At 41.4% G+C, this 15,728-nt stretch overlaps 1 protein-coding gene across 6 annotated transcripts in view; it reads right to left on the reverse strand.

Moving 5' to 3' along the window:
* FBXL4 (F-box and leucine rich repeat protein 4) overlaps positions 1-15,167 on the reverse strand; it is an 82,711-nt gene extending 67,544 nt beyond the window's left edge. For 3 of the 6 annotated variants that reach the window (XM_065631351.1, XM_065631350.1, XM_065631345.1), the window contains exons 1-3: positions 15,097-15,167; positions 8,942-9,186; positions 7,556-8,145 (exon numbers count right to left, since the gene is read on the reverse strand). In XM_065631351.1, coding sequence (XP_065487423.1) covers positions 7,556-8,064 — 509 coding nt within the window. In that variant the 5' untranslated portion in view covers positions 8,065-8,145; positions 8,942-9,186; positions 15,097-15,167. The other 3 variants (XM_065631347.1, XM_065631346.1, XM_065631349.1) reach the window with 3 other exon arrangements.
* Between the last annotated feature and the right edge of the window lie 561 nt (positions 15,168-15,728).

The following is a 15,728-nucleotide window of genomic DNA, read 5'->3' on the forward strand; positions in this document are numbered from 1 at the left end:
TTTAGCACATGCCGGACCATCAACTTTTAACAGAATGCGTCTCAGTTATTGACTTCTCTTTAGTGCCCTGGAGAGAGGATTATCTACCAGTAGCAGAGCTCTGGAAAAAATAATGCATCTGGAGGTCTAGGTTCATCAAATTGCACAGTAACAACCTCCTTCAGCAAGCAATATCTCTAAACTAAAGGAAAGACATGTAGCACTGCTTTTACAATCTTGTGAAACTCCACGTTACATATCAAGTGCTGATGAACAACAAGACTGGTGACTACTTTCCACTGTCCTTGTCATACTGTTGTCTTTTCATCAACAGCCCACCAATCTAACTTTAAGGGGGCTACCTTTTGGTTCATCTGGAAAACCTCAAGTCTGACAGGTTGATTTGATGTTCATCTCTGCCCTGGTGGCACTGCACACAAGAACAGGCCATAGCAATTGCTCTGACTCAGGGTTGGTAGATTTTGCTTTAGTGTAGGCATACTCTTCATACACCCATTACTGCAAGTAGAAGCGTTGTCTTCATCCAGGATCAGCATTTTGATGCTTAAATGTATGCTTAATGATGCTTAAATGCTACATGTAATCTCAATGGGAGTGAAGACTCCACAGTTGGAAATGGATCCAAAAAAGTCTATATTTCCAAGAGGCTTCAGTAAGAACTGCATTTCTTCTGTTCTGGAGCACTTTTTTGGTTACAGCCATCCATTTCAAAATCCTTCAGAAGAAAGGCACTTTGACAGTCAGCTCTGGTTTGAGGGCATGTACCAAAATCAGCTTCCCTAATAAGGCTGCTTGGATTTGGTCCAAGCTTAAAATGTTTGATAAACTGTTTAACCCAAAACAAAGAGAAACTGAATCCCCAAAAATACCTGTAAAGAAGTCAAAGGAATTTTCCCTCCCTTTTTGAGTTAATTAGGTGACTCTCAAGAACTCTAGCAGAATCAGATGACTGAAGGTAGGACATTTGCTTGTCCTCAAGTCTTGCAGACACACAGTAACAGCTGATCAAAGATGTCATAATGAGAGTGCTTTGATAAGATGGTTTCACCAGCAATGTGCTAGAAAGTTGCAGTCTTTACACTGCCATGCAAAGCCTGAATGAGAGGCAGAAACATCTGTATTATTTTCTCTAGTGACTGAAGAAAATGAGGACTTTAAGGGAAGTTTTTCCATTCAGCTTTCATGGATTCAGTTTTCCTGTCAGATTTCTCTCTACCTCATGAAGATAGCTAGGAACTCATTCTGCTCAAATTTCTGATAGTAAAGACTCCATACGCCTATGTCGTAAAAAAAATAAATTCCCATTTTCCTTCCCTCACCATGAAGGAAAATACAGTTTAGCGATTTTTAGGTTGAGAAACATACTTGTAAGGTTTGTGTCAAATGAGAGCACATATTTAATGCTTGTTTAATTTTTGTTGACATAATGCTGTTGGAAAGCTTTTTAATGGCTAAGATGATGCCTGAGCAGACCTGGTTACTTCTGAAGAAAATATATAAGAAGAAAGATTATTTAGAAAAGTGTTTCCTTGGAAAAGAACCAGATTTCTCTCCAGTGAGACAAGATTAAACTTTGCCTGTAATCTGCTGAGATTTCTTGCATTGTAAAATTGAGATTGGTGTAGAAAGAGAATAAAGCACTACATGCGATTCAAGCACAAACAAATAAAATCCCTGACCTAAGAAACTTACAGCTGTGTTAAAAGACAAAAGAAGGGAAAGTTTCAGATAAACCAACAAATAGAACATAAGGAAACTCAGAGAACAATATGACCACACCTTTGCTGAAATTGCAACTTTTGCAACACTTATAATCATGATATGTGATTATAATACATTCCATCTGCTCTTATCCAAGCAAGTGCTCTGTAAATAATATGTAGGCTACCTACAAGGTCTCCTGCCTTCTAACATGCCAGGGACGTTTCAGCACACCAGGTTCAGCATAACCTGGAAAGTGCATACCTGACCACAGCTGTGAGTTTGTAAATACAAAAGGCAGGAAAGTCTGATTATGAGAACAACTTTAGAACCATTCAGATCAAGGTGATAAGCAGAGTTCACGGTAGTCTAATTACTGTGGGGGAATATGCAACAGATTTTCGTTTCCAGTTTGAGAGTTCAATTTTGAAATACCAGAGAGAGCAGACAGGACTCCAAGAATGCTCAGGGCATTTAAAATAGCAAAAGATATTTCAAATAACTGCCCTGTCCACATGAGCTTTTATGTGTTTCTCAAAAATGACTGTGTCCCATGAACCTAAAATTCATTCTTCTGTGACAAGTCATCTGGACAAGAAAAAGCTGCTTCCCTGAAGATGTCATAACAAGTTATAAGTAAGGATGCAAATGGTTAGAGCTTAAATTGTGTGTTACACATAGGTGAGATACAGCCCTGAAGGTCTCTTATCACTCTTTAATGTGTTGATGGTATCAGCAGTGTTTTGGCTGCCTTCATCTGAGATTCAGGGGAACAAAAGGTAGATCAAAAGAACTATCTGAATGCCACTCCCTACATGCAAGAGACTCACCATACTTTACATTCAGTACACTGCATTTCTGGTTTCACTCCTTTTATCAGAAGGGGGTATTTTTCTTTTTTTCATCAAACATTTTGATCCCAATCCCAGCTGCCAGCAAACAAATCTGCAACGTTCCCACCTGGATGAGACTGGCAGAGTCTATTGCCTAAATACAGCCAACTTCCTCACAGAAGGAGAGGGAGCCTTTTCCTTTGTCCATCTTGCTCAGCCTGCTCCTCTGGTTGCAGCAGCTTCTGCCTCTACGGGCTTCAAGACCTTCAGAAAGAGAAAGGAAGGTCGCATGCAGCAAATACAGCTAAGCTAGGAAATACTGAGCCAAGCTGTTCATCTACAAATGAAACTCAGAATCTTCTCAAAAGAGCAACTGGCAAAATTCTAAGTGACATGAAGGGAAAGAAATGGAATTAAACAGAAAGAAATGGTGGAAACACAAAAGGCAGAATGCTGCCACTGGTACTTCTAGAACTACTCCCAGCCAGTCCTGGTATCTCACCTGTGAGAAACAACCTAATCAGTTATACTTCATCTGTGGAAAACAACAACCAAAAAACCAAACCAAAACCAAACCAAAACCAAACAAGAACAACAACACCACCACAACAAAAACAAACAAAAAAACCCCACAAAAAACACAGAACAATCTCCAATCCACCAAAGAAGGAAACATCTCATAGCAGTAAGGATATAGGCTGTGCAACATCACCCCAAGCACTGCCACACACCCCAGGCTAGTTAGGAATCTCTGGTTTTGAACTTTTATAAAAGCACATGAATATGTGGTGTCACTATAACGTACATGAGATAAGAGAAACTGTCAAAGTAAGTTAAAAAAAGACCACGACAGAAGAAGAGCAGGGACCAGTGTTTTCTTTTATATTCCAAATTTTAAAAGCGAAGTTATTTTTGTAAAAGGAAGAAGATGAAAACCTTCTGAAAAAATCATTTCTGACTTGAAAGCTCCCATTTAAACACACATGAACTCTCCCTGTCTGACAGCAACTAACTATTAGGAGTATCAGAATGTTTCAAAAGGGCTGACACCAAAGAAACCATTACAGAATCGCCAAGAGTAAGCCTTCTGGGTAGCTGAGGAGAAAAAAAAAAAACACACACAAAAACCACAGAAACAGAGGAGAAAAAGAAGCAGAAAATATTTTCCTCATCACAGAAGCTAGCTATATCTTATCCATCAACCTGACACACTATGAGAAACAAAGAAAATTCTCTTGGCTGGGTTCAGCTCACGCCAGGGTCAGGTGTCTGTGCGGAGCTCTGCCTCTCCCACTGGCCGAAGAGGGAGTCACCATTGTCACCAAGCCCTAAGCACACAGAACGTGCATCACGGTACAAAATCTCAAGGCTACACTGTATAATCCTCATAGTGTGACACAATGCAAAAAGGGGAGAGATTTCTTCACTACATAAAAACTGAGATTATATGCTACAATATTCCCTTAATCTCAGATTAATAATTTTTCCTTGGATTTTCTGCGCTCGGATAACTCATGTAAAAAAATTTGTACATGGATACTAACATATGTTGGTATAGTTTAAGAAATTACCAAACACTTCTCACCAGCCAAGGTGTGAGTGACACTAATGAAAAGCACAAAAGGTCTCTGCAGTTTCTCTGACATTTATGATTTTTAAAAATTGTTTTATGTCAAGGAGATTGATGTAATGTCTGCTATGTTTAAAGCAGCAAAAGATATGAGAGGACAGAGAATCCTCGAATTGGTGTAAGTTGGTTAAACCACAATGAAAAAACTTCAAATTAACTGTCATGTTTTACGCATTAGAATTATTTAGGAACAATTAAATTCCATTCTGAAAAACAGATGCTTATTCCTGTTCCATGAAGAGCTGATCTCACCTCTAAAAAGACTCTGAATAAAGCTGATCTGAGACAGTGTCATACAAAGCTGTAACTGATAGCAGTATTCAATGCACCAGCAACAGTGGAACGTGACTAAAGACCTTTTTCTGAACACCTGCGCGAGCTGTTCCTTCACACAACTGAAGCACAAGTGAGCAACAGAGAAACACACTGGCCAACTATGTGGGCTATAGCGTCTTTCTATAAGAATATATAATTTTCTCTTGAGCAAGGACTGCAGTACACCAAGTCCTTACAGAGCCTCTGGTAGGTGAGCAGCTTTTTCACACAGCAAAGTCTTGGATGAGCTGATGTTTTAAATACTAAACAAAGAGAAAATAAGATTACTCTGCTGAACTAGTATAATTCACTAAGCATAACATTTAAACAAGTCTCAGCAGACTTTTTCCTCTCAACAGTTACGACTCCACCATTAATTTGGCCTTCTTTTTACATCAAAGCAAGAACCGGTTAAAAGGAACCTTTCTAATGACCTGCCTCTTCCACTTTGGTGTTCAGAAACAGATCCAGAGTCGGCAGATAAAACAAAGCAGCACTTTAAGGTTTTTAGGTGATAAGGTGATTTAAAATTAAGTATCAAAATAGTCAGAAGAGGAAAACAAGGTTCTAACTGCCCTTTGAGAAACTGGGCCATGGTCTTCTTTACAGAAGAAAATAGTATGGCAGTTCTTCAAGTCCAAAACACCAGTTAAACACAGAATCACCTGAGATTATCAGCAGCATTCCACCTTCAAAAAAATAATTCTTAGTTGTCATTTCAGAGAATTTTTGGAAGTGATAACAAGGGACCAAGAACTGAAGCAGCAAAGAGCCTGCATTCTTGCAACTATCCATATTCCCCGCATAAAGGCAAGCAAATGAACAGAGAAAAAATACTGCCTATCTCATGTGGAGAATGAGTTCCTTCATCTTCCCTTCAAGACACTGTGCATAAGACATGTTTGTCTCAGAAGAAAGGAGGAGACAAGCCAAACATGAAGCTCTGAACAGACAAGTCCTGCTGAGGAAAAGTAAGCCATAAAAAAGTCCCTCTAACACTTCTCTAGCATCAAGACTGGCAAGTACAGGAGATGTAGCACAGACAACTGGTTCTGAGGCTTCCTGGGACAACCTTCTTCTAACCAAAAATGTTGTTAACCTAGGCAGGCAGAACAGAAGATACTCTTGCCTACAAATTAAAAAGCGAAGTCCTACAGAAACTTCATCCATTTTTATGAAGAAGGGAAAGTCTGAGCTCTCACTCTGACCACACCCCAAGAAGAGTTATAAAGCACATCCCCAAAAGTTTTAAATTAGTATTTTCATTTCCATCTTCTTTTAGCTCTCTGAACAATTTTATCTCTTTTTAAAAATTTTTTATTTTTAGTGCACCTTACTAAATAATTCCTTCAACTAACATTTCTTGAGCTTTCCTTCAACACTTCCTGGTGTTTACACAAAACTGAAAAAGTGTACCAAAGAAGAAAGAACCAAAGAACCTAAATAGAACCAAAGAACCAAAACCTAAATAGACATTTATGACATAGCATTAGCCTATTACTCAGAATTATATCCTTCTATTGCCCTGTAGCACACTATCTTACATTCTAATGCAATATTATCAATAGTTACAGAAATAATCTCTACATAACTCTGTGCTACATCATAAAATAAAAAAGTAAAATGAAAGTTCACAGAATAATCAGCCAGAAGTCATTTCATATTAGGTTCTAAGTTCAAAGTCTTCAAACCTGCCTTCATCACATACCATCCTATAAATAAGTTCTGCATTACAGTGCTAAACACACCCCTATTTCTGAACTTACGCGGCCTATTAACTTGACCTATCACCATTCCTTGAATTCAGATGTTTACTTTAAAGCTACACAGTACAAACTCATTATATAGCTGTAGAACAAACAACTGCACTAAACAACAGTATATGACAGAATCATAGAAAATACATTAACTGGGAATTTTGAATATATAACATGACACCTGGTTTTCTAGGGGTTTTGAATAAACATCAATGCCTAGTATTAGGAAGCATGGGATTCTAAGTTAGACCTAAAAGTATGCTTTTTAGCAGTATTTGTAAAAGGTTAGGTCAGGGAAAAACCACCCAGTATCCACGCTAATACAGCTTATACTGCCAAAGTGTGCATTTTAAAGGAATACAGTATTTGTTGGCATATTATTTTCTATAGGATACATTTTGTTAAGTCTTTCTTCTATCAGTTCTCCTTTCCTTTATGGGTTCAGTATCATCTAATCTCTTTTGGAGGTATACAGAATACTTTCATTGCATATACTGACAGCTTTTTCCAATGTTTTTCCCCACTATGCGCTTTTTACCTGGTCTCTTTCTCCTTCCATTTCTATTTCCTCATCTCCTCACCAAGAGCTTCACACCTCATACACTGTGCTTTTCTCTATTATCTTACCATTCCCTAGGTCCTCACCTTCCTGCTCTCCCAACTGGAATTTCATCAGGAGTTCCTACTATGAGGAAAACCAACAGGATCAAATCAGCTTCTTTTAGCTTATGAAGAGAGCGTAAAAATGAAGTACGGCTCACACCCCTTGATCAGACCAAAAATAAAGATCAGACAAACGGCATCACCTTTTGCCTGACTGTTGTGTGCTTCTGGTTTTGGCCCATTTCCATATGAATAGTTGTAGTGCCTGACTGTACTATACATACAACCTAACGAATACAGACAGTAGAAAGAGTTTATAGCTATTCAAAGCAGGATGATACAGTAAACGTGAATCCTAAGCCTCTTCTACACAATTTGCTTTTCTTATTGGAGAAATAGAAGAACTCCAAACTGCCATTTCAAAAGTGATTTTTGTGCATAACTAATAATTGCTCATAAAAATTCCAACACAAAAACTATCATTACACAAATTAAATCTGACATTAGGATCTGCATTAATTCCTACAAAAAAATCCACATCTCTGAAGCTGCTATAAAAACATGTCACCACAGTTTTAAAAACATGCAGAAATAAAATGTTAGCAGGTCAGATACAAAACAGAGAAATACTAGGAAGTAAAGTTTGCTAAACAGTATTATTTGTAGCATTTAACGTCTTACAAGAAAGCATAAAGGAGAAAAAAAAAAAAAATTACCTTACTTCAGCTGGTGGATTCTGTGAGTAAGGATTTGCTGAGCATGCCAAAATCCTGACTACAGCTCCGGGATGATACGTTTCCAGAATCTGCACTGCCGTGGGATAAACCGGTTCCTCAAAAGCGAGTTCCACATAGTCTTGGCTGCAGAAGGTGGGTGGTGTCCTCTGGAACGGCAGCCGAGCGCTGGGGCAATGATCCCACCAGGTCCCGTAAGTTCGAAAGACGGCAGTCTGAGTAAAGTCACCAGAACTGGGGTAGACGTTTGGAATACCTGCTAAATTCCACATGGTATATGACATGCTGTTTTCACTACCATAGTGAGAGCTGAAATCCAACACTTCTTTGGCATACTGAACTATTTCAACATTGATAGGTAAGGCTCGGGTGTTTGACTCAATAGCCCTCCGGCTGTTCATCTCTCCTCTCGTTGCTGTCCTAGCTCGGCGCCGAAGGCACATATAGTAAAACATGCTCAGAACTGTTAACATGGGAAACACTGGTGACATCTAGATATGACTTGGGAAGATGCAAAAGGTCAAGAGTCGTTTATAAAGTGCAATAGCTGCTTGTGGCGTTCAGAAAAAGAGCTGACAAAACAGAGTGAATAAATAACAGAGTGAGCAGATAAAATATTCTTAGAAAACAGACTGTATGCTGTCAAGTACCCTCTTAAACAAAGTACTGCTACTAAAGCATTAATAAAGTATCACATTTTATTTCCAGTTACTTACTTGGAAGCTACTAAGTGTAGCTTTCCATTTCCTGTGTCTAAAAAAAGAAGACTGTGAAGAAACCTTAGTCAAAACAAGCCCTCAAACAACAAAAAGAGTAATGGTTAAATGAAGTATTATTTTCAGGGATTCATTAAGAGAAAAAAGTCTTGCACTGACTTACAGAAATGAAATTAAGTATGAAATGAAATCTGGCCCTTGCAGTAAACAACTGTAGAAGATGATCTGAAGGTACAGCTAAAATTACCTGTAGTATAGCTTTGAAATACTCCAACTAAATCTGACTGTAAACAAAGCATTTGGATACCTAGTCGGGCTGCAGCAGTTCACAGCTCAACAAACCTAAGTTACTTCACTGCTTGAATTTTGCACTAAGAAGTGCAACCAGGAGCCAAACTGGTTCATTTCAAGCTACCTCAAGTACATCTAGACTACATTATAACCTGGAGAATAAATATACCCTTAGAAGACAGCTCATCGAAAGTTGGACAGCTACTCAAACAATTGTTTCCTCTAATTTGTTCCCATAATTTGTGAATGGCTTTAAGAGTGACAAGAGTTTTTAGCAGTTAATCTAAACCAGAAACTTAACCCAGTGCTTCCTATACCAGAGCACTAGCTTGAAACAGTCTCATAAAAATACTGTCTTTACCCTTTGAAGTTGTCCATGACAGCATTCACCAATGATAGAAGGGTCACCAGCCTCCTGAAGGACGCTCAGAATTCATTAACAACATCATCTTCCTTTAAGCCGAGCAACAAAGTAAGTCTTCAAAAGAGTCTCGGCATCATAAGCAGAAGTCTCCAGAGACAGCATTTTACTTTTGATACGAGAAGATATTTTCATTTATGTAACAATTCAGTGGCAAAATGTACTAGATCTGCACACAAGGCCACCTAAAAAATCAACACAAAACACACCAACAATTAAGGATACTGATGGCCTATATCATATGGCCTATATCAAATCACAAGTAAAACAAGCAAGGTTTAACTATTAGAAAAAGCCAAATTAAATGTCTCTTTACCAAAGTTTTCTGTTTACAACGGTGAAGGAATATTTATAGCTGAATGTTGTCTTCAGGACACAGAAGCACTGTATCGTATTCCCTACTGATAAAGATTGCCTTACATATGCTTGTCCCATATTTAGCAGCCACTTCATATCTGCACGATGTAAACTGTTAGATTTACCAACACAAAACGAAACGTGGAGCATACTCTCTGATTTCTGCTAGCACTACACAACACACTCGGGCAATAGTACTCCAGAATTCACATTCTCTGGTACCACAGACTGTTTCTCACAAACTGACCTTCAGATTAGCTTGTTCATGGGATTTACTAGGAAAGAGTTAGGAGCAATGCCTGTAACCTGTCAGAGGCCAAAACAGGGATGACTAAGCATGTCTCAAAATAGATTAAATGTTTCTTCAACAGCTTGTAGTAGAGTTGCCAGTTAGATTATCACAGGATACATATTGTGCTAATCACTGAACCAACAGAAGTGACTCTTCTATTGCACAAGACGGAACAAACAACAATTAACATGGTGCCTCACATTGCCTGGGAGACAAATCACATATTTAATGTTTGTGATGGGTACAAGTGAGACCATACTTTATAGAGGTTTTTGGAAGTATGAGCTTAGGGTAGGGTAAATAATTAAACAAATGGAAATGAATCAAAGTGACTTTTGTAAGCCTCGATATAAATCCACTGTGCATGTTTCTTGGGTAAATTGCCTGTTTCCTGTACTTATGAAATGCACATAGATGTACAAACAGCTCTCTTTCGCCTGAACATTGCCAACAAGAAGGTGCTTGTGGTAGCAGATAAGGACAGACTGCATCATTTGACCCTCTTACTTGTAGACTGATTACTAACGAAGTGTTCACTTCTCACTTTCTTGCCTCCTCTATTATTAGCTTTTTGTTTAGTTCCTGTCCTTTATTCAGCTTCACATGTTTACATAGCTGTCAACAACATGAATTACTCCTGACATTCAGTGCAGAAGGGAATGCATAAGATGATATGCTGGATCCACTTCAAGCTCTCCTGGAATGCCAAAACCCAATAATGTCACATTTCCCCCAAACATCCTGTTGAACCACCTTTTTGAAAAGGCACTGGGAAAAAAAGCAGCACAACCCCCAATCTCTCCTTAAAATAACGCCCCAAAATATCAACTCCAAACTGTAAATTGTTATTTTATCTTTTCAGTGTGGAGCTGTTGTAAGATGTAAGTGAAGATTACAAACACATTGTCCTTCTGGATTTTACCCTCTTAAAAATAAAAAAAATCTATTTGCAGCATATGCCAACAGACACTAAACTTCAACAAACTTACTGCTGTCAAGTCCTGGAATCATGTGCAGACCAGCATATACACCAGCTTCTAACTCAAAATTTTACTGATTAAGACGGTTTGAAGGCTGTTCTGTGGAAATGATGGCTTTACAGCGCTCAATTTTAAGAGTCATTCAGCTGGAGTGCTTCAAGACCAGGTGCAAATCACTGATCTGACACGTGTATCCTACACACCTCGATGTCTGCCCTGCAAACTCCAGGCTTCCTCTGGCCACAGCCCAGAGCTCGTACAGCACTGCTGTAAAACCCAGGTCTGCTGCCAGCCAGCTTGTCAAAGTGCAGCAGAACCACCAGCTGGTGCAGAGCTGGACATCAACTAGCTGGCCAGATTAAGTCAGGTCTAACATAGCAGAAAACTTGCAGTCACGTTGCATATTTTCCGTCAGCAGAAACATTAAATTGGGTCATTCCGCCTCCATCAACCTGATTATTTTCATAAAACCTGTAAATACTTGATATCCTTGTGACTCATGCTGCTTTGTCAATTTTGGCTGGCATCAGTCAACAAACTCAAAAATTAAGTAGGAAGGAACAAGGCACAGCATACAGCTTTCAGAAAAAAATGTTTTAGTCTAAAAACAATACAAGTGGAGGAAAATTGCTTTTAAAGAGTTAAAAGTGATATAGGATTTAGTAGTTTATAACGAGTAAGAGGAAACAGAAAACTATTATAAAATAAGAATAAATAAGCATTAGGACTACAATAGAAACTCTTCTTTTAACACTTTAAAAGAAGCACTAAGAATTGTGTGTAGTTAAAAGACAAATGAAAAATTGCTTGGGAGGTTGAAGGATAACAAGCTAGTGAAAGTATTACATTAAATACAGATCAGTAGGGCCAGATTATATGTAGAGATATTTTTCAGGAACTACCACAGGTCAAGCTGATTTTCAATTAAAGGGATCTAACTTTCCAAAAAAGACAAAAATGCAGACTCAGGCCTATACAAAGCATCAAGATAAAGAGCCGTGGAATGGAGCAGCTCATGTGCATGCAAACCGCCCTCCGCCCAGACTGCCTGATTATTTTTAAGAGATTCATTTGAGCCTATGTAACTATACCTTCCAATCTCTGGAAGCATCTTTATCCTCTTGCATATTATCCATTTTCTTTTGTACAGGCATAATTATGCCAAACTGAAGCTTAATAAAGGTTTCTTTTAAGCGTATCTTATTATCCTCCTCCAAAGCAGTAGCCTTCTATTTGGTTTCTTTCATATTTTTTCTGTCGAGATATCATTAAATGGACTGAAATGGCACTACTGAATATCAAGACCCTCAGCAGCCACCACAGACCAGCGCAGAGGGTGTGATGGTTTGATTAGAAACAGAAAGCAAGATGCTATGAATGTACAGCGATGTTGTAAGGCGCTGTCCTACGCCTACATGCCCATTTTGCGCTTCCAGACTGGATCCCATCCCCAGGCTCTCTAGGGATGCCTGAGCTCTGCCATCCTGTCCTGTGCCCCAGGCAGCCCCATGCCCCCCTGCTCCACAGCCCTCTCTCCAGCCAGATGAGCCCTGGGGCTTGTCCTGCGTGACACCAACCACTCTTGCAAGCAACTGTAGCATTCAGCCTGTTTATCTCCTCGAACCAACTCACTGCCAGTTAACATGAAGTCACGGCTGGTTCAACAAGACTGCAAGAGCCCCAAGCTAGACCAGCTCCAAGCGCCATGGAAACGTTACCTCCGGTTTTACAAAACAAGATGGGACTCCAGAGAACCAGACAGGACTAGACCTGCAATATAACTTTCCTAAGAGAGAGAGAGATGCTACTTTCTTTCAAAATACATTACAGTACCTCAGATTATTTACAATGTATTCTATTCACATCACTATTTAATTGACAACTATTTCAATTATACAGGCAAATTCCCTTTTCCTATATGATTAACCCTTCTTCCCTTCATACAGAAAGCCTTCTAATACTGTAATTCACTATTCCCTTCTTTCAAGCACAACAAACCTTGATAAACGAAAATGACTTACAGCTTCTCTACAGATTTCATGGGAACAGGCACTAATTAACCGGGCAAATTCAAAAGCACTAGATGTCTTTGGTCTATTTTGCCTCTCTTTACAGAGAGTTTATGTACACAAATCTATTTTCCAGCTTCCAAGCAACTCATCCTGTTAATCATTATTGTACTTATTTATTTTGGTTGTTTTTGCAAATTCGGCTCCCCATTATTCACAATTTTGTCCCATGAGTGCAGACACAGGACATACGTACATAGTTATTCACCAACCAGAATGCTGAGCAAAGGTGAGAAATACGCAGAAAAATAAAGGGTGCTTGGAGGGGCTGCAAAGTGAAGGATGGGTGTAAAAACAAGTAACAGATATTAGACACAGAAAAAAAATGAAAGATGGCAAATTTCATCCCTGAGCCATCCCCAGCGATACATGTATTAGACAAGAGTTCGTACTGCTTCAAGAGAAGCAAATGTTGTATATACAAGTCATAGATACACTGGGTTTGATTTTTTAAGCCAGACAGGTAATAATTCCTCTTTACACCAGTTTTGCTAATTTCACACTTGGGAGTATTGTGTAGAGTTTTCTTTCATTTGACTACAAAAGAAACGGCAATAGTGGCAAATTACAAAGAACGTATAAATGACAAAAACAATAGATTGTATTCTCTCTGAAGAAAGATTAATGCAATTTAATATATGCATCTTAGATAAAACACACGAAATGGGAAATCTCTTAATTATATTTGCACGTTAATGCACAGAGGGAATACTGGAACCTTACATTACAGGCTAAACCAGAGTATTTTTACCACGGGTTAGCATTTCTCGCTATTAATTACCTAGATTATACCAACATCTACAATCAACTTGTTGAAACTAGAAGCTAATATTAATTAAAAATTAATAAGCTCTTACAGCATACTTTAAACTCAGGCCTCATTTGCTATGTTTCTCCCTGTAATGTGTTCTGGCACTAAAAACATAACCATTTTACACATTTTCAACTTAGAAATTTCCAGCTGGAAAAAAAAAAATGAGCATTATGACAATTCTATTTAAAATGTTGCTTGTGTTGCCACCAGAAGCACCAAAACACAGAAAATACAATAATTTTGGATTACTTCACTGATTGCCTGTTCCTTCCTGCTAGGACCAGAACTCATTGCATGGTTTACCATCACGCTATAACAGAGAAAAACGTTCCTTAGGCATCTATTACATGGTGACCATCCTGCCTTCTGGAGCCTGTCTTTACATATAGCAGGAACTGTTTCTCAAGCTGTGTAAATCATCAGGTAGCCCCTTTTAAAAAGGACTCGCTCTACACAAAGCCTAAATTCACCAGCATTATACCACTTCGGTTTGGCCGACTGCCCTTCCAGCTATGGTCAAACTCTACTCCTCATGTCAAAAAAACCCACCAAAACCAAAAACCTTTCAATAAGCAATTCCAGTGCATTCGTCTCCTCATTTTTCTCATCACACCATTGTACTACCTCGCCATACAGTCATATTTTGCCTGCCACTTCATTGCTGGTCAGCTGCCTCCTCAATGCACTGATCGCAGCTATTAGGCCACGCAGCTGTCTCCCACTGTCTGTTCATCAGCCTGCACTGATAATAAAAAAGAGACTGGACAACGTCCTCAGACACATGGTGTGAACCGTGGCGTTGTCATACGCAGGGACAGGAGCGGGACTTGATGATCCTTGAGGGTCCATTTCAACTCAGGACATTCTATGATTCTAAATAACAATTCGCATGAAGTGAAGCACCCCAAAGTACGTACCTACCTAAAATAAATAAATAAATAAATAAATAAAACCACTAGTTAAGCTCCTACCCTGCTTCTGCTGTGTTGTGATGGGGCAACTGGGATGACCCGTGTGGCAGCACAGCGACCGTGCAGCAGCGGGTGCCTGTGACAGCCCGGTGCTCCCGGAGCGGACGAGGGAGATGCTGCACGACCCCCGCCCAACGCTGCCGCTTCCCTCTGCCTTCACCATCGCTCCTCCCGGTCACTTCCCGCCCCTCGGGCACCTGCGCTCTACCCACGGGGAGGTCTCGCCGAGGCCCAGGGCCGCGGGTGGGGCACCCCCGCCCACAACCAGGCGGGACTGCCCGGGACTCCCCTCCCCGACGCGCGGCCAGCAGCAGCCCGCCGCGGCCCCGCCAAACACGGCCGGGGCGCCGGCCCCGCGGCCCTACAGCCCGGCCCCCGCCGGGCGGGCACGCACACACCTGCGGCCGCGCAGGACCGGCAGCCGCACTGGGCTGCTCCCGGGCCCGGTGCCGCGCTGACCGTCTGCCAGGCCAGGCGGGGGCGCGCAGTGGGGGGGCGCCCGGTACCTACCGGCCCACCGAGGCACCCCCCTCCCCCCCGGCCACGTCCCGAGGGGAGGGGCCCCGGTGGGCAGCGCGGCCCCCCCGCGCCCGCCCGGAGCCGCCACCCTACCCCGTCCGGAGGGCGGAGCAGCTCGGGCCGCCGCCGCGCCAGGGGCCGCCGGAAGCTCCGCACGGCGGCGGGGGCGGGGCGGCGGAGGAAGAGGCGGGGGCGGGCCGGGGCGGGGCCTCGAGCTGCGCGTGCCCGCGGCGGAGCGCGGGGCGGGTGGGGCCGTTAACGGTCGCTGCGGGAGGCGCGCTGGGGGGGCTCTCGGCTGGAGTACTTGACTCCGTGTCCCGGTGTTTATTTTACTTGCAAAATCAAGCGGAAGGTGGCGGAGGGATGTTGTTTGTTGGGGCTCCAGCCGCCCCCGGCCCGTGCCGTTTTGTCTCTGCAGCCGCGAAAGGCTGCGGTGGGGCGGGCGCTGCCCTGGACAAGCCGCAGCCCGGCTTCCCCCACAGCTTCTTAACAGGCGCCTTCTAAGTCTCGCCCTAGCCCCAGCCCAACCGGGTCATGATTTTTAACCTGGTGTTTTGAGTCCCCAGTCCTGATTTCAATTGATCATGATGAGTGCTTGCTCCAGCGAGTTGTAATGCCTGTTGGGTCCCTAACTGGCATATTGCGAAGGAAGTGTCATGTTTTGCTTCCGTACCCTTTAATTTGGTACGCGTGCACAAGCATTTGTGCTTACTCTCTCAACCACC

The sequence above is a fragment of the Caloenas nicobarica genome, chromosome 3 (genome assembly GCF_036013445.1).
Source record: "Caloenas nicobarica isolate bCalNic1 chromosome 3, bCalNic1.hap1, whole genome shotgun sequence".
Lineage (NCBI taxonomy): Eukaryota > Metazoa > Chordata > Aves > Columbiformes > Columbidae > Caloenas > Caloenas nicobarica.